The sequence below is a fragment of the Dermochelys coriacea genome, chromosome 3 (assembly GCF_009764565.3).
Source record: "Dermochelys coriacea isolate rDerCor1 chromosome 3, rDerCor1.pri.v4, whole genome shotgun sequence".
Taxonomy (NCBI): Eukaryota; Metazoa; Chordata; order Testudines; family Dermochelyidae; genus Dermochelys; species Dermochelys coriacea.
The window spans coordinates 120,504,696-120,525,143 of NC_050070.1; the positions used below are offsets into that span (position 1 = coordinate 120,504,696).

At 40.6% G+C, this 20,448-nt stretch overlaps 1 protein-coding gene across 2 annotated transcripts in view; it reads right to left on the bottom strand.

Annotated features, from left to right (window-relative positions):
- Window positions 1-11,173: 11,173 nt before the first annotated feature.
- TMEM242 (transmembrane protein 242) overlaps window positions 11,174-20,448 on the bottom strand; it is a 32,127-nt gene continuing 22,852 nt past the window's right edge. For both annotated transcript variants that reach the window (XR_006280443.1, XM_038396128.2), the window contains one exon: window positions 11,174-11,648. Coding sequence is in view for 1 of the 2 variants with exons in the window: in XM_038396128.2 (XP_038252056.1) it covers window positions 11,550-11,648 (99 nt within the window). In the remaining variant the exon portion in view is untranslated. The remainder of the gene's footprint in view (window positions 11,649-20,448) is intronic.

Below are 20,448 nucleotides of genomic sequence, written 5' to 3' on the forward strand. Positions count from 1 at the left end.
CACCTGCGCATCTACCAATGTGATATATGCCATCATCTGCCAGCAATGCCCCTCTGCCATGTACATTGGTCAAACTGGACAGTCTCTACGTAAAAGAATAAATGGACATAAATCAGATGTCAAGAATTATAACATTCAAAAACCAGTTGGAGAACACTTCAATCTCTCTGGTCACGCCATTACAGACCTAAAAGTGGCAATACTTCAACAAAAAAACAGACTCCAACAAGAGACTGCTTAATTGGAATTAATTTGCAAACAATTAACTTAGGCTTGAATAGAGATTGGGAGTGGATGGGTCATTACACAAAGTAAAACTATTTCCCCATGTTTATCTTCCCCTCCCCCCCCACCACTGTTCCTCAGACGTTCTTGTCAATTGCTGGAAATGGCCCACCTTGATTATCACTACAAAAGATTCTTCCCCCCCCCCCCCCCCCCCGCTCTCCTGCTGGTAATAGCTCACCTTAAGTGATCACTCTGGTTACAGTGTGTATGGTAACACCCATAGTTTTATGTTCTCTATGTATATAAATCTCCCCACTGTATTTTCCACTGAATGCATCCAATGAAGTGAGCTATAGCTCATGAAAGCTTATGCTCAAATAAATTTGTTAGTCTCGAAGGTGCCACAAGTACTCCTTTTCTTTTTGCGAATACAGACTAACACAGCTGCTACTCTGAAACCTGTTAAAATGAAGTGATTTCTCACTCTGTGTATTGTTATGTTTTTCCAGATATAAAAAAATAAAATAAAAAAATAAAATAAATGCTTTGTCAGTATAACTATTTAGTTAATTAATTAATTAACTTTAATAACTTAATTTAGTTTAAGAGAACTATACCAGTAAGAACCAATGTCTCCATGGTTAGAGCATGCAGGGTGTGACTCCTTTGATATGCTGCACTGACCATACACAAGAGGGGTGTCTTCAGAGTCCTTAGAGATTTAAAGGTGGAATATACAGAAAACAAGGCAAAATCATTACCCAGCTAAACAGTTACAACATTAGAGCAGCATGGTAGCATCACTTCAGTTAAGATTGAGACTTCAACAGCTGATTTTTTCCCTAAATGCTTTAATATCCACATGCATATTCAGATTGCTTTGAAATTTGCTATGTGTCATCAGGATTTGGAGTAGGGTTAGTGGTCTAAATTTGGGGTCATTTAAGCCAGGGGTTTCAGAAATAGCCTCCCCAAAAAACTATCATGACATCAACATTTTATGGGTTGTATAGCTTATTTTGTTCATGCCTGGGGCTGAGAGAATGGCTCTGGTTCTTCCCAAACTGATGCCTCACCCCCCCTCAGGTTTGATCTGAGCTAGTATCTGGCAGTATTTGAAAAGTTATTCAGGCTTTCCAGTGAGGTTTGAGACAACCTGATGTGATAGAGAAAGTCATTTGCATGTGACATGTTATGGCTGTTGGAGCTGAGCCATACCTATGTACTGAGAATTTGAGTCCTTCGCTTGGGAGCTTTCTGAAAGTGAGTTGTGCACATTAGTTATCCTCTGTCTGCATCAGCTAAGAAGGTACTGGAAAATTTGCAACCGATACTTCAAAGTGCTCTAAATTTCATAGACATATCCAAATTGTTTTGAAAATTGCTGTACCTCATCAGGATCAGAGGGTAGAATTAGTGGTGCAAGTTTGGAGTAATTTGGTCGGGGGTGCCTCAGATATGCTCCTCCCCAAAGCTGCTTTTAATATATTCAAATTGCACTACATGCCATGTGCATAAGGAGATTGTCTTGAAAACTGGTATGCCACAACAGGAGCCATGTTGCAGTTTATGGTGCAAATTTGGGGTCATTTGGTCAATGAGTTCCTGAGATTAACTATGCCATTAGCTTCACTCTCTCCTCTTCGAGCAATGGCACACTGATTGCCTGTGTGAGATCATAGGACTCCACCCTTCCTGAGCATTTGGAGGATACTGCGAAAAGTGCACAGGAATAGTGTGTGTGTTGGGGGGCGGGTGACTCTTAGGCCGTCTCTGCACTAGAATAAAGGTTGAGTTTAGGATAGGCTTAGCAAACACTAAACTTGTGATGAGGCTGATGTAAGAATTTATATAAACTAGACTAGACTCAACCACTTCACCTACTCCAGGCAAACTACCAAAGTCCTTCCAGATGGAGATGGTCACACCTATTCAGCCTGGTCAGAGGGAGTCCCTCCAGGCCATCTTCTTTAGTTAGCCCTTATTGAGCATTTGGGACAGACAGATGTGTGCCACCCGACCACTAGAACTCCTCAGGACAACAGTGCAGTACAGAAGACAGAGCAAGCACTGTGGGAATGCCAGTGTAGATGTGGAGTTCTGACGGGCACTGACAATATGCAAGTTTTACAAAGGGTTAAAGCTCTCTTATCTTCCCCAGTTTTCTTGACATATGTATTGGGATGCTGGCCTCTGGAAGTGACGGTTGTAGTCATTGTAGCAGCCCAAGAAATGTCATACATTCATAGATTTTAGATCCAAGAGATGCCCGTGTGTCCATCTACTTGGACAGTCTACATAGCACAGCCCAGGAAAAAAGCATCCTGATTCTTCTAGCTGCAGCTGCAGCTGCACTTCTCAGATTTCAGTGTAACCTCTGGCGACTCACTGCGCCTAATCCCCAGGTCCCATACAGCTATACCTAGCAGAGGGAGGGTCAGGAGTTTATGAGGAGGCATGACAATATAGCATTGTGTGGGACACAACACAGAAAATAGCAGATTTTGTTTGGCATAGGTCAGGTTTGGTTTAGTCCCCATGCCCAAAGCCAACTCCAGGAGGGCAGAGTTAAGGTGGGGGTGAAAGGTGCATTTTTTAAAGGTTTAAATTTGTTTTACTGTAATGCTTTATTTCCTGTTTTGGAGAGGTTTTAAGTATTGGTACATTTCACATTCTGGAAGGTACCAGGGGCTGGTACTCAACCTGAACACTGTATTAACAGAGTTTTGGGCAATGAATATATAGTTTATTACAGTCAGTTAGGGTTGGTTCTGTCTGTCCTTAATTCTTTTCATCATTCTCTTGTGGTCTAGGGCTAGACAGCCATAGGAGGAATATTGTTTTGTATACTAAAACTATTAATTGTTGTGTCCTTCCCCGTTCCCTGGATTATCAGAAAAACACATAGGATGAAATGAGGCCAAGTGGCCTACTTACCAGTCTAATGAATAACTGACCTGTTCTCTTGAAACTTAAATTAACCGTAACCATATTTGGTAGTAATAAATGGCCAAACAAAATCTGTTTTTTGTATGCACGGAAAAAATAGTTCAAACCAAGTTCTCTTCTGCTTTTTACAAAAGCTCTTTTGTGCATTCAAGTTCAGAATTTCAGGATTAACCACTAAAATGGGCCTTGTTGACTAAAATCCCTCTTAATTGGGATGTAAAGGGGAAATACCTTGTCTCATTCACCCCTTTTTATGTTTCTAGTGCTCAGCACCCATGAAATGAATTGCTTGTGGGAAGATAATATCTGCTTTGTTCCTTTTTAAGTGTGTGAAAAATGTCTTCCTGGTTAATAGGATGATTGTGTGCTCCAGGAGATAAATGTGATTGTTCGTCATACTCAGCCCAAGATAATGACAAAACGGCAAAGTTGAAATTCTATATAATTTCTGCTCTTCCATAGCCAGGAACATTCAGAACACAATACACAGATGGTGCTCACATAAAGGATAACATTAGCTGTTAAATTAGTTAACAGGCGGGGGATGTTTAACAATACGCCCCTGGTAAAAAAGAAATAGACAAATTACAAAAAACTTCTGTCAGCTTAATTCCAAATGCTACTATAGACCATTTTACCCAGATGGGATTACTTACTGGCCTGCGCATCAAGTTTGAAACATCTAGAATCCCCACAGCAACAGGTTCAAACTCAGCAGTGCTCAGCTCTTCATCCTTAATTGAAGTTCACACATTTAACTCTCCGGGGGCTTTTGAATGAAACCTTAAAAACCAAGGTCCAGTCTGCTCTGTGTGTATTTTCATGGCCTAAGGTTGCAGAGGTGCTCAGCACTCATGACTGGTTTAAATCAGTGGAAGGTGCCAAAATCAGGCCATTAAGGGCCCATGAGACTTTTTGTCAGAGTATGTAGAAGGCCCAGATGTCATGGATCAGATAGTTCCACCTCCCACACAAGAGCACTGTGCTTTGTGTTCATTTGCCACCCTCTACTGCAGAGAGAGTTGTGTGTCATAGGTCCTGTATATATTTTGGGAAGCACTTCAGGATCCTTCAGAAAGACTGTGTAATATGTAAATTATTTTTCTATAGACATGACCTGTTCTAGTTTTTTTACATCCCCATAACTCCACATTCCCTGCCTTTTTACAAAATGAGCAGCGGGGAAAAAGTGAGGGCAACCACATTTTCCTAGGAACACAGGATTGTGACTAATAGTTTTATAGGCAGATTTCATATGTAATACACAGTGCTTGTGTGAGTCTTATCACTGAAGGTGTATGCAGTGTTGTTGTAGCCATGTCAGTCCCAGGATATTAGAGACAAGTTGGTGGAGGTAATACCTTTATTGGACCAACTTCTGTTGGTGAGAAAGCTTGTCTCATTTATTACTGAATGTGGTTAAGAATAGGTGAGAGTGAATGAAAACAACACAGATGTACATACAAGCAAAGATGCCTTGAAGCAGCCAGAATCTTTCCACAACTAATCCAGATTACCTACCTGATATTACTATAATCCCTTACACTGGAGGAGTTGATATTATAAATGGCCTGCCTCTATTTCCTAGATTTTTCCCCTCCATATTGGCTAGACTCTTGATGCAGAGAGCAGTCAAAAGCAAGTAACTTTTAAAAAAGAGGGAAAATGATGAGCTAGCAGATCCACCAATTCTTTCACAGGCTTCCTGCTTCTGACACGTAAAAAACTTTTTGTTTGTTTGTACACCATTAGTTATATGTTCTTTGAAATCCATTAGCCCTTCTAATTTTCTTATGTATTGCCTACAGAAGTTGATCCTTCATTTTATTTGCTTCACTAGACTTAGCTCTTCCAAATTCTCTTTGGTTTGAATAACTTCTTGAGCCTTTCTGTTTAGCCACTCTGATGTAATTCTTGCCTTCCTGCTTCTCTTTTTGTGCAGAAGTATGCAAGCCTTCTGAGCCGTTATTATGGTTTCAGGTAGCATCCATGCTAAATATGATATCAAAAAGCAGTAAAATGGCACAGGAAGAGTGGTATGTATATCCAATGGATTATAGTCACAACACAAGTTAAAAGAGATGAGCAATCCACATTTTTCACATGGATTGGAATCTGATTTACAAATCATGCACTCTGTCTTTTTTACACAAACTTTTCCTTGCAAGCAAAGCTGCAACAGGCAAAACATGAATAAATGATGCGGAGTTATGGATGGTATAAGAAGTTGAACTATGTATTCCTTTATTTTCAGTAGTTGTTTTTTTTAACATCAATATCTTAAGATTGTTGTACCAAATTGCTGTATCATTATATATATATAATTTAATTCTAGTTTAAAAATTTGTCTGTAGATTTCTCCAGGTTTTTAATATAATCTGATATATATTATTATTTATACTGTGAAATATTCAAAAATGGCTCTGAAAGCGATATATGTGGAGCCTGTAGGCTTAGGCCATATCTACACTACAAAATTATATCAGCCTAACTTACATCAGCATTCAGCCACCGCAATAATTAAATTGCTTGTGTGTGCATACACTTGCCTCGTGTCGGCAGTGAGCGACTTCAGTAGGAGTGTTTGTATCAATTGTATTGTAAGTGTGGGCATTGTGGGATGGCTCCTGAAAGCCAGTAACAGTTGACCTCATCAACTCTGTGTCTACACTGACACTGTGTCAACCTACTTATATTGATCATGGCTATATGCCGCCCGAGGAAGTGGTGTTACTAAATCAGCATAGAGAGGCACTTATGTCTGCAGAAGCCAAATTTAAGTGAAGGCAATTCCACAGCTAAGTAGACACAAGGCAGTTTACATTGACCTAACCCTGTAGTGCAGACCAGGCCTTAGAAGCACTGTGGTTACTGCTTTGGGCTTAGAAAAACAAAAGTAGTAACTGCTATTGAATTTAGGAACACCAAAGAAGTCAATCCAGAGTGTAAAAAGAAAAGGAGTACTTGTGGCACCTTAGAGACTAACAAATTTATTAGAGCATAAGCTTTCGTGAGCTACAGCTCACTTCATCGGATGCATTTGGTGGAAAAAACAGAGGAGAGATTTATATATACACACACAGAGAACATGAAACAATGGGTTTATCATACACACTGTAAGGAGAGTGATCACTTAAGATAAGCCATCACCAACAGCAGGGGGGGGAAGGAGGAAAACCTTTCATGGTGACAAGCAGGTAGGCTAATTCCAGCAGTTAACAAGAATATCAGAGGAACAGTGGGGGGTGGGGTGGGAGGGAGAAATACCATGGGGAAATAGTTTTACTTTGTGTAATGACTCATCCATTCCCAGTCTCTATTCAAGCCTAAGTTAATTGTATCCAGTTTGCAAATTAATTCCAATTCAGCAGTCTCTCGTTGGAGTCTGTTTTTGAAGCTTTTTTGTTGAAGTATAGCCACTCTTAGGTCTGTGATCGAGTGACCAGAGAGATTGAAGTGTTCTCCAACTGGTTTTTGAATGTTATAATTCTTGACGTCTGATTTGTGTCCATTCATTCTTTTACGTAGAGACTGTCCAGTTTGGCCAATGTACATGGCAGAGGGGCATTGCTGGCACATGATGGCATATATCACATTGGTAGATGCGCAGGTGAACGAGCCTCTGATAGTGTGGCTGATGTGATTAGGCCCTATGATGGTATCCCCTGAATAGATATGTGGACAGAGTTGACAACGGGCTTTGTTGCAAGAATAGGTTCCTGGGTTAGTGGTTCTGTTGTGTGGTGTGTGGTTGCTGGTGAGTATTTGCTTCAGATTGGGGGGCTGTCTGTAAGCAAGGACTGGTCTGTCTCCCAAGATCTGAGAGAGCGATGGCTCGTCCTTCAGGATAGGTTGTAGATCCTTGATGATGCGTTGGAGGGGTTTTAGTTGGGGGCTGAAGGTGATGGCTAGTGGCGTTCTGTTGTTTTCTTTGTTGGGCCTGTCCTGTAGTAGGTGACTTCTGGGTACTCTTCTGGCTCTGTCAATCTGTTTCTTCACTTCAGCAGGTGGGTACTGTAGTTGTAGGAATGCATGATAGAGATCTTGTAGGTGTTTGTCTCTGTCTGAGGGGTTGGAGCAAATGCGGTTATATCGTAGCGCTTGGCTGTAGACAATGGATCGAGTGGTATGATCTGGATGAAAGCTAGAGGCATGTAGGTAGGAATAGCGGTCAGTAGGTTTCCGATATAGGGTGGTGTTTATGTGACCATCGCTTATTAGCACCGTAGTGTCCAGGAAGTGGATCTCTTGTGTGGACTGGTCCAGGCTGAGGTTGATGGTGGGATGGAAATTGTTGAAATCATGGTGGAATTCCTCAAGAGCTTCTTTTCCATGGGTCCAGATGATGAAGATGTCATCAATGTAGCGCAAGTAGAGTAGGGGCATTAGGGGACGAGAGCTGAGGAAGCGTTGTTCTAAGTCAGCCATAAAAATGTTGGCATACTGTGGGGCCATGCGGGTACCCATCGCAGTGCCGCTGATTTGAAGGTATACATTGTCACCAAATGTGAAATAGTTATGGGTCAGGACAAAGTCACAAAGTTCTGCCACCAGGTTAGCCGTGACAGTATCGGGGATACTGTTCCTGACGGCTTGTAGTCCATCTTTGTGTGGAATGTTGGTGTAGAGGGCTTCTACATCCATAGTGGCTAGGATGGTGTTTTTAGGAAGATCACCAATGGACTGTAGTTTCCTCAGGAAATCGGTGGTGTCTCGAAGATAGCTGGGAGTGCTGGTAACGAAGGGCCTGAGGAGGGAGTCTACATAGCCAGACAATCCTGCTGTCAGGGTGCCAATGCCTGAGATGATGGGGCGTCCAGGATTTCCAGGTTTATGGATCTTGGGTAGCAGATAGAATACCCCAGGTCCTGGCTCCAGGGGTGTGTCTGTGCGGATTTGTTCTTGTGCTTTTTCAGGGAGTTTCTTGAGCAAATGCTGTAGTTTCTTTTGGTAACTCTCAGTGGGATCAGCCCTCTACACCAACATTCCACACAAAGATGGACTACAAGCCGTCAGGAACAGTATCCCCGATACTGTCACGGCTAACCTGGTGGCAGAACTTTGTGACTTTGTCTTGACCCATAACTATTTCACATTTGGTGACAATGTATACCTTCAAATCAGCGGCACTGCGATGGGTACCCGCATGGCCCCACAGTATGCCAACATTTTTATGGCTGACTTAGAACAACGCTTCCTCAGCTCTCGTCCCCTAATGCCCCTACTCTACTTGCGCTACATTGATGACATCTTCATCATCTGGACCCATGGAAAAGAAGCTCTTGAGGAATTCCACCATGATTTCAACAATTTCCATCCCACCATCAACCTCAGCCTGGACCAGTCCACACAAGAGATCCACTTCCTGGACACTACGGTGCTAATAAGCGATGGTCACATAAACACCACCCTATATCGGAAACCTACTGACCGCTATTCCTACCTACATGCCTCTAGCTTTCATCCAGATCATACCACTCGATCCATTGTCTACAGCCAAGCGCTACGATATAACCGCATTTGCTCCAACCCCTCAGACAGAGACAAACACCTACAAGATCTCTATCATGCATTCCTACAACTACAGTACCCACCTGCTGAAGTGAAGAAACAGATTGACAGAGCCAGAAGAGTACCCAGAAGTCACCTACTACAGGACAGGCCCAACAAAGAAAACAACAGAACGCCACTAGCCATCACCTTCAGCCCCCAACTAAAACCTCTCCAACGCATCATCAAGGATCTACAACCTATCCTGAAGGACGAGCCATCGCTCTCTCAGATCTTGGGAGACAGACCAGTCCTTGCTTACAGACAGCCCCCCAATCTGAAGCAAATACTCACCAGCAACCACACACCACACAACAGAACCACTAACCCAGGAACCTATTCTTGCAACAAAGCCCGTTGTCAACTCTGTCCACATATCTATTCAGGGGATACCATCATAGGGCCTAATCACATCAGCCACACTATCAGAGGCTCGTTCACCTGCGCATCTACCAATGTGATATATGCCATCATGTGCCAGCAATGCCCCTCTGCCATGTACATTGGCCAAACTGGACAGTCTCTACGTAAAAGAATGAATGGACACAAATCAGACGTCAAGAATTATAACATTCAAAAACCAGTTGGAGAACACTTCAATCTCTCTGGTCACTCGATCACAGACCTAAGAGTGGCTATACTTCAACAAAAAAGCTTCAAAAACAGACTCCAACGAGAGACTGCTGAATTGGAATTAATTTGCAAACTGGATACAATTAACTTAGGCTTGAATAGAGACTGGGAATGGATGAGTCATTACACAAAGTAAAACTATTTCCCCATGGTATTTCTCCCTCCCACCCCACCCCCCACTGTTCCTCTGATATTCTTGTTAACTGCTGGAATTAGCCTACCTGCTTGTCACCATGAAAGGTTTTCCTCCTTCCCCCCCCTGCTGTTGGTGATGGCTTATCTTAAGTGATCACTCTCCTTACAGTGTGTATGATAAACCCATTGTTTCATGTTCTCTGTGTGTGTATATATAAATCTCTCCTCTGTTTTTTCCACCAAATGCATCCGATGAAGTGAGCTGTAGCTCACGAAAGCTTATGCTCTAATAAATTTTAGTCTCTAAGGTGCCACAAGTACTCCTTTTCTTTTTGCGAATACAGACTAACACGGCTGCTACTCTGAATCCAGAGTGTAGGTGCTTCTTAAGATCTGTGGTGGACTCTGGACCTTAGAAGTGCTACCACATATGGGATGGGCTATTCCTAAGAATGTTATTAGCTGTGTGGAAGCAAGAATGTAGTTCAACCAGAGCCTAGCCATCTTAAGGACATGATGCAACATTCAGTTATTTTGTTTAGCACTTGATTGTCTTTGGCTTTGCAAATGGCACATCCATCTTCTTAAATCTTGGCAACTCAGCATCAAGCTGCCTTAGCATTAGGCAATACAGTAGTTAGTAAATACTGTACACGAACTAACAGAAGTAATGAAATAATGCCATTTTTGGATGTGTGCTGAAGAGTGTTCACCATGATTTGTTTAATATTGAAATGCACGAGGTAAGCTATTTAAATGTTGTCAGTTATTCCAGTTCAGTTTACTCAAAGATAATATCCTTGTGGTATATTACAGTGAGAAACCACGCTACTCTATTATTCATTTGACCTTTATGATTTTTTAAAAAATATTCTTTACTAGATATGAAAAGGTTTAAACACTACACTTCAACAGCACCTTATTAAAGGCTACACTTCAATAGCACTTTATTAAACCTGATGGCTGACTAATTGGACCTTGAGCAATTAATAAAAGAAATCTGATAACTGATTGGGGGAATTGTTTCACTGGAAAAATTTACCTATTAAAAATATTTTTACAACTGTTTTAGATCTACAGTTCTGCAAATACATTTGAATTAGACATTTATCTTCCTTAGCTTACACCCACACAATGAGATCATTTCAGCATGAAAAATGACACATTACTTAGGACTCGCCAGGTAGCAGAGCCATAGGAACCATTCAGATACTGAAAACTATACCTGCCCACATGGCTTCTTAAGTGTTTGTGGTATAGCGCAGACTGGATGTCGCACTATTTTATAGCATCTTCATTTTCATGACAGGTTCTTGTGCAAGCTACCAGACCCGTTGTTACAGAGTCCCAATAAAAAAATAGACAATGGATCAAAAAATGTTTTTTTATAGAGAGAACATCCTTCACTTCATAGAGGAAACGAGATAGGTCTTTCTTGTATACCCTTGGTATGCTGGATGTGTTCAGCCCTCCCTCTATAGGTATTATTCAGGTATCTCTTCTATCCTCAGGAATTGAGGTAACCCATTACATGCCTTTTCTACAGACTATATTAACTGATCTGATGTGATGGACTGAGCCACCTTTATTCCTAATAAGACAGGTAAATGTCAATGAAATTACAGCTGTTCCTTATTTTCCGAACAACCTAGAATTTTATCCAAGAAGCAAGAGAGAGTAAGAGTTTGCAACTATATTTTATTGTAAATATCCACTCAAGATCAGTTTCTTGTTTGATTTTTGTTTTACTGAAACACGTTCTCATATAGTTATATTCTTCTTTCAAGTTCAGCCCAAGGTATCCCATAAAATTCTTTTCTCCACAATTCAACTCTAATGACAATGATGAAAAAGTAACAGCAAAAACGTAACAGTTCTTTTGCTGTTAAAATAATAACTGCCGCCCCCATGTTCAGCAAACAGTCACTACTTTGCTCACTTTCATGCATTCAAATCAGTCTGTTTTTCTTTCTTATTTTTTTAGATGGGATTTTTCCACAAGTTCTACAGTCTCTCCCATTGAAGTATAAAATTCCAAATCCTTTCTGCTCCTTTCATTTGGATTTCAGTAAGTCTTCCCATTCGACTGAGTGCTCTGCACTTTTCGGAATTGCTGGAAATATTGATTGCATTTTATGACGAAATTCTTTCATCTATAAGGGAGGTTGAAAATATTAAATTAGTCAGCAGTTGTTGTACAGGAAACAAATCAAGACAGATACACCTCGCAACCTTGAGTTACTCCACAAAATCCAGGCTGTCTTCCTTACATTCTTTGCTTCCAAATGATTCACTACACAGATATAATATAACTAAGAATTTTTACTTGGGGGAGGAAGGGAAATTACTTGAAGGGCAGGACTACAGATTTTGACCATAGTGCACATTCCTCCTAAAGAAAGAAAGAAAGATTAAGAACATTTTAAATGGGAGAAAGACACTTTAATGAAAGCCTGGTAGTCTATAAGTATGAATCAGGGACTCTTAAAAAGTGGATACAAAAACCCTCAACTATATTACATAACTTAACTCTGTTTGATCCTAGGATGTAAATATATGTGATGCAATAAGAAGCCTGGTTTTGATATTTTTTAAGGGAAGCATGTAGAGTGTACAGCAGTAAGAAGGAAAAATGAGATCTGAAATTCCTATCTCTGTCTACAGAGTCAAGCTTCAATGGATAAAAATGTCTGCTGCAAGATTAAAATATAATCTAGTATCATACATTGCATATCAAAATAACAATAAGTATCATCAAATCTGTATTTGTTGTAACCCTATTGTCACCATGTCCAGGGTTAGTCTAATGCAGTGGTTTTCAACCTGTGGTCCACGGACCCCTGGGCATCCACAGTCTAAGATTTCCAAAGGGGTCCGCACCCCCAGTCGAAAACTTTTTAGGGGTCCTGAAATGAAAAAAAAGATTGAAAACCACTGGTCTAATTTAATGGCAAATTTTGCAGGGCAGTAGCAATGTCCTATTTCTTTAAAGAAGGCTTCTCTCTGTAGAAAATGTATATTTATAGAGCACTTTTCATCCTAAACTGTTTTACACAGAGCACTACTGAAGTACAGCCACAATTGGGAAGCAAGGGAACCAGTGCAACTCCTGCTGAAAAACAAGGAAAGAGGTGAACTGAATGGACTGTTTGGCCAACTCTTACTTTTAGGAAATGCTAGGGGATCTATAATGTCCCCAGAAAGAAGACAGGACCTTGGTACTCAAAGACAACAAACTGCATGCAAACTCAATTTATCTACCTCTCAAGGGTAAAAGGCTGACTCAGTCCTGCTCTGAACTCTGTGTCCAGGGAACCTAGATATTTCAAATGTAATGCTTCTTGGATCACTGGGCCATTCCCTCTAACATATTAAAGAGGGCACTGTGTGTGTTAAAAGGTAACAATAAAAAGAATTACAAATATCTCTGGGTATTTCTTAATTAAATTCTTCAGTGAAAGAGAAATTCTGACAGAGAATCTACAATTCCTTACACAAATGTTGCTGCAATGTGGCCAAAATACAGAAATGAGAAACAAAATAATTTAAAAAGAAATGACAGTTTTTTAGAGATGCCATAATTCAAAAAAATTCAATGCAAGAAAGCAAGTTGGGACATTAGTTGAGGAAAAAACTTCCCCATGCACTGCTGCTCAAGTGAAAAATACTGTATGAAGAAATATGAGGAAAACTGAGTTATATTATCCTCCCTGAGAGATTTTAATACAAAATTATTTCACCCTGTATTCCATTTCTTACTTCCCTCACTTCATATCAAATGGCCAGATCTTTCTATCTCAGGTCAGCATTGCTGATGAATTGGAAAGTTAATATATTTTAAGAATATTGCATACAAGTGTCAGAGCTGACATGAGGGACAACCCAAATTATGTTAAACAACTGTTGACAATTAAATGCAAGTACTTGCAGCAGGAAATACCCAGCAGAGCTCTGTGGCTCAGCTGTTTTCCTATCCTGCAATTCAGTCACCTGGGTGCTCTGATGTGTGCAAACTATTCTATGTACTTTAGGTTTACTTCAAATCATTACTTACTAACCAGTCAATCAACACTATATATTCTCAACACTGAAACACTTTTGCTCTAAGTATCTTGGTGTTAAAAAGAGATAATGGGTCACATCCTCAACTTGTGTAAATTGTTATAGGTCAACTGGTGTCAGGGAAGATAAATATGAAATTTTATACCATCTGAGGATCTGGTCCAGTGTTTCTTGGGTACACCTCTACATTCAGTTTTCGTTTTATTTATTTTTTTCATTACCAAAATTTAAATGCTGAACTCATAAGCACTCAATCTCAATTTATACACGGCATAAACATTTCATAGAAAAACTAAAAGCAATAGTATAAAAGCTCCAGAAAGGGGTGGGGGGAAGCATCCAATAAAACATAATGCTCCCCTACTAACAGATAACTCATTACAACTCAGAGACCAAAACACTAACCTCACAATGTACCAGACAGTCTTGTCTGAGCAATAAAAATACTAAAGGCCCATTCTGACAACAATGTATTTATCCAGAAAGCACTAAACCTCTTGTGGTGACTGTGGCTTTAAGAATGTTCCATTTCTTTATCTCCTCTTAGCGTGTTAATTTGTTTTCTGCACATAAAAGGAACTCATTTCCTGGGAAAGCAATTCTTTCCTCACACCTGAGCATAAAATTTGGAATATTCAACATCTTTTTCTTGCCTTTAAGAACCATCACAAATCTGTTCTGCTTCTCATCTACATTATCATATTACTTTGCCAGTAATGCTAGACTCAATGTCCCATTTTTTGCCTCCTTTCACTGCAGCTTCGATGCTTTTTTCCGTGTCACCCCCAAGGCATAAAATGCTCTTCTCATCCCACTGCACACAATTACCAGTCTCTCTACTTTCAAATCTCTTTGATAAACTCACTTGTTCTGTGATGCCATGGGTGATGACGATGATAATAATAATAATAAATTATAACTGCAAATTAATCTCTCCTGAAAGTCTACTACTGCATTTTGTCTTCTCCATATTATTTTTTAAATTGTTGGCCCTTCAAAGGAGGAATTTTCTATAATATTCTGTGACTGGTACAGTGTCCAGCCTGTTGTTGGCACTTAAATAATAAACAATATATAATGTCATTACAGCATTTCTAAAGAGCGTCCTCTTGCTTGAAGTACAGATGTCACAGCTATTAACTTTTATTGGGAAGTTTTCATATCTGTATTACTCACAAGATGGTATATGACATTATTTCCTAAGCCACCTTCATCACTGTACTATCTGGGCACCTTTCAGTAGTGCATTAGCAACATGGGTAATGTTTGTCATGAGTGGTTTGTTTTCTCTCTCTCCTTCCTGGGGAGAAAACTGTGTGTGTAGTGTTGTGTTTTTGTTTTGGGGTTCTTTATCTAATAATGTATTTCCCCTTGTCCCCACCATCCATCACTGATGCTCTCTTCTCCCACTTCCACTTCTGTGCCAGTTTCTATGCTGGAACGCTCTTTTTTTTCTGGTCTACACTGGGTGGGGATCAATCTAAGTTATGCAACTTCAGCTACATGAATAACGTAGCTGAAGTCGACGTACATAGAACTACTCACTGTGGTGTCTGCACTGCGGTGAGTCAACTGCTGCTGCTCCCCCGTCAACTCTGCCTGTGCCTCTCATGGCGGTGGAGTACAGGAGTTGACAGGAGAGCACTCGGGGATTGATTTATCATGTCAAGACTACACGCGATAAATCGACCTCCGCTGGATCGATCACTGCCCGCTGATCCAGCGGGTAGTATAGACATACTATACAGAGCACTTCTCAGCCTGTCCTCAAATCTCCCCATAAAACTTTCTTTTGCCATGTTCCCTATAAGAACTGAGATAACTTAGACAACAAACCCTCTGATGTAAAGGAACTAAGATGTGCATATCTCAGTGACTGAATAATCTTACTCTTGTAATCTTTGTCCCTTCTCTTCCAATATTATTATTTGCCCACCTATGAACCTTATTTTTCTGAACTTAGGTTGTAAGCTCTTCTGGTAAGAGACTGTCACAAGGTGGCAGGACCCTTTAAATGAAGCAGATCCAGCTCCTCTGTGCTAGAACAGATATTCTTAATGTGGCCAATTAAGAGGGAAGGACAGCACCTGCAGCTATACAGAGCTAGGCAGTCAGTAAGGAAGGGGGAACAGGAGCAGTAGGAAATTCTCTGGGATGGGCTGCCAGCGTCCCCGGGGAGGGGAGGCAGAAGGAACTGCTGGGGAAAAAGAGCTTCCGGAGAGTGAGATCTGGGAGCCAGTGCTCAGTTAAAAGAGCACAGAAGAATCCTGCAATAGGTCCTGAAGCAGGAGGGACTGAGAGAGGCAAAGGAGAAAAGTGCCTGGGAGTTGTATCCCAGGGGTTGGCTGAGGAACTGTTTTGGGGGTGGGGAGGTTCTCCCTATGTCTGGAAACTAAAATTGTGTCTGGAAAGAATCTGGCTATGGCAGTGGATCCTTCGGGGCTGAGGACAAGCCAGTACCTTCCAGAACCATGAGTCCAATTCTCTGGTCTGGCCCAGCTATGCTTGGCACAGAACTCAGTTCAATCCCCAAAGTAACTGACAGCAGCCTCAGGGCTGCTCTGACATGCATCTAACTGCCAACAGCCCAAAAGGGCTGGTGAGCAGCTGGGGATCACTGTAGTGTTGCTGTACTCTGGCAATGCTAGGGCCTGGATGGCATGCAGGCCGCTCTACATTAATGAGTGATTCCTCCATGCTGAGGAAATGTTCAGTGGCTCATCACTGTACACCCCCTTTGTACCATTGATATCAGATTCAAGAATTGGACCCGTCTTTACTTGCTCTTTTGAGGTGACTAGCGCGCTTTTTACTTTATATCTAAACCCTCTTCTTCTCATTTAAAAATCACAGCTTTTCAGGTGGAACCTAACTGAACAGTCTTTCTTATGAACACAAATTACACAGTGATCTTTACCTTCCATATTCCCGCAATACATACCAATAGTCTCAAACTAAAATTAATTTAATAATAAAAGCTAATGTGCAATGTACTGAGTTATGCAATATTTTGAAATGGCTCTTTATTATTGTCAGCAACACTAGGGCACATAGTTCAATTGTAATGATATCTTCAATTAAGTCTAGTAAATTGAACATCAGTAGAATGTATTGTACATTTCTTTGCTTGCTTCACTATCACAGGCCCCTCTCTAACACAGTCTTTCTAAACCAGAGGTGGGCAAACTATGGCCCACAGGCCACATCCAGCCTGCAAGACCCTCCTGCTCAGCCCCTGAGCTCCTGGCCTGGGAAGCAAGCCCCCAGCCCCTCCCCTGCTGTTCTCCCTCCCCCGCAGCTTCAGCTCTCTGCGCCGCTGGAGCAATGCTCTGGGTGTTGGGGCTGCGAGCTCTTGCCAGGCAGCGCAGCTGCAGAGCCGCAGCCTGACCCGATGCTCTGTGCTGCGCGGTGGCGTGGCTGGCTCCAGCCTGGCAGTGCGGCTGCCTGTCCTGGTGCTCTGGGCGGCGTGGCTGTAGTGCCACCAGCCACCAGTGCTCCAGGCAGTGCGGTAAGGGGGCAGGGAGCAGGGTGGGTTGGATAGAGGGCAGGAGAGTTTTGGGTTGTGGTCAGGGAGTGGGGGCGTGGATAGGGGGCAGGGCGGTCAGAGGGCAGGGAATGGGGATTGAATGGGGGCAGGGATCCTGGCGGGGCAGTCAGGAAGGAGAGGGGAGTTGGATGAGGCAGCAGGGGGCAGTCAGGGACAGGGGTTCTGGGGGCGGTCAGGGGACAGGGAGAAGGGGGTGGTTGGATGGGGCAGGAGTTCCGGGCGGGCAGTCAGGAATGAGAGGAGGGGTTTGATGGGGAGGTGGGCGGCAGTCAGGGGTGGGGGGGTCCAGGGGTGGTCAGGGGACAGGGAGTAGGGCAGGGTGGATGAGGTAGGAGTCCCGGGGGGGGGGCCGTCAGGGGGCGAGAAGCAGGGGAGGTCGGATAGGGGGTGGGGACCAGGCCATTCGTGGCTGTTTGAGGAGGCACAGCCTCCCCTAAACGGCCCTCCAAACAATTTTGGAAACCCGATGTGGCCCTCAGGCCAAAAAGTTTGCCCGCCCCTTTTCTAAACCTAACCATATGTGAAGAACTTGTACCACATTCCCTGATTTAACATCCCAGCATGCTTAGTTCCTAGAGGCAGCTCTCTGAAGTGAATTTCACTCAACTGAACTTTATTTTTTTATCACAGATACTGCAAAACCTGATGCTGTTTTTTCTTACCAAATAAATTGCAGTGATTGTTCCACCTCTGACTGTCAGGCTTCTTTCTAAAAGAGTCTCATCTACCTTACTGCATTAAATAATCTCTAATAGCTACTGATAACTTATTTTTTTTTATCTTAACCTAATGATCCCACCTCAGGAGAAAAAGAGGGGACCTAAAAGCATCTTCCATTAAATAATGTCTTTTTAATGTACATTGTTGTCAGAATGTCACACAAAAATGGGGATCGTACTATTACAGAGAGCACTTATGGGTCCGTTCATATTAAAATGAATGGAAAGAGGGTGGGGGTGGAGCATCTCTATGAATCCTAGAGTGAAAGTTTTTCAAAGGAATGTTCTCTTTAATGTTTGACATTCATAATAGGCAACCTGGATTCTGAGGATTATTAGTTTTCTATTTTAGTACTTGTGCTAGTTAAAATTGCTTACATTATCTTCCATGTCAAACGAGGTTAGATACTCTGAAATGGAATAGTGACTGGCAGCAGAATGCAGTATGCATATGTCTTATATTCTAATCATCTTACTCAATTGTATATGACATACAGATGAGAAAGGTGGCCCTATACTGAATTCAGAGGCTTTGGATTTGTTAAGAGAATCACAGAGGGTTGTTATTCTTACTGTCTTTCCCCAAATCTCAAAATTATTGCTGTCATACCAGTTAGCAAATGCAGATCTCGGTGAGCGTACAGAAATAGTGAGTTCTTCTTACAAAATGACAAGCATGCAGCCCCTCCAAATATTCTCAGAGCGGAGTGGACAGCCTGCTAGCTCAAGGTAATTCTCTGATTTTCTAGGTAAAGTGGAACACTCATTGTCGGTGATTTTATGCCAATGTGCAAAATGATCTCTAAAATGAGCATAGAAAAAATGCCCTTTTTCAAAGTCTCAGCTCTCATGCTGGATTGGAAAAGTACTATAAATCTTCCCTAATTATTCAAAAACTACAGGCGTAAGAAAATAGCATCTAAAAGGTCAGTCTAGGCAGCACGTCATACTTTATCTTAACTACTCTACTTTGTATTGTCATAGGAATGTTTATTAACCTGTCTTCTGGATTGTGTATTCCAGGCTTATGCAGAGAAACAGAGAAGCAGAGAAAATTCTAACCTTTAGGAGAGTATATTGCCATAGTGCGCACTGATCCTGCAAAGATTTGCATGTGTGCTTAACTTTATGCAATGAGTAGTCTCACTGAAATCAATTGAACTCACAGTGCATAAAGTTAAGCATGAGTGTTTCCAGAATCTCAGCCATATTGTGTACATAATCATAAATTAATATAGGTGTACCATACTTTATATTCTTTTCACATATTTCTTTTAAAAATTAAAATTTATGAAGAGGGAGGAAAATTTATTTTGTAAAGGGAATCCCAATGAAAATGAAGCTGTCCTGGCTTTAAAAAGGGTACCCATCTCCTCAAAGCCACTCTATCTTTAGGCTTAGCAGAATTCAATTTTTTTTTTTTATAATTTTGATGGATAATATCAATGCTTATTTTAAGCATTTTTTTAATTTTGTCTATTTGTATTATTAAATGACAGTAGATATTGAGATTCAAAAAGTTATAAACCATTAAAACACTAATTGTCAACATCGCATATCAAAATATAACAAGTAAATATCCTCAAATCAAAAAATCATACCTGTTTTTATTGTTCATTCACAAGCCTAATTCATTTTTTTTTACTTTTAATTGATAATCTAAATTTACAGATAGGCAAATATGCGTGTCTATGGAGAAATCAATGTTTACCAACATTTACCAACAGAAGAGCTTGGAAGGATTAGATTTTTATCTTCTATCCAGGGTAGATAAAAATCTATGATTTTTATAAAAATTGATTTTTAAAAATTTAAATTAAATTCAGATTTATCTATTAAACAGAAACCTATTTAAAATTAAATATGAAATTTACAATGTATGTTAAGGCCTAAAGTTATAATCTATTAGAATCACTTAAATCAAATAATATCAAACCGTACATGTTTGCTGCTAAGTTTTAAAGAAAGTCAAACCACTTAAGTGGTAGAAGTCACTGCCAAACACCTGCATAGAGTTGCTGAAGCACTAAACCAGCTTCTTTTGCACGTGCAAAAAGAATATTTTCTTCATTTCATTTTATTCAAATAGTTCAGTTTAATGAATAGTACATTCAAAGTCAAGAAACCAACTGGCAGTTGAAAAACCAGAAAAGCTTGTTTTCCTCTTCCAAACTATGTATAAAAACTAGGTGTGAGATGAAAGAGATGGTGACCAGAAACCATCGCTTTAATTCACTGATTACAGATAGTAGAACTTCCGTTCTTTAAAAAATCAGTTTTAAATACAAAACATATTTTGATGCACTTTTTGATAAAAAAAAAATGTCTTACGTATTCAGCACATTTAAAGTAGATTTAATTTAAAAAATAAGTGCTGTTTTTGTGCATTTTTGTTGAATTTGAATTGCTATCCAAATTCAACTTGACACAAATCACAAGTAAAAACATTAATCCTAGTAAATAAAAAGTTCATCATTCACCATTTTCTAACATAAAAAATGTAAAAAAATTAAGAATCTGAATAAATGTAAGTTAAGCTATATAACTACTTAAATAAATATGTACAGATATAGTGTATCCTCCTGGTTGGCAAAAAGAAGTACCAAATGTAGTGTAAAGGTTATA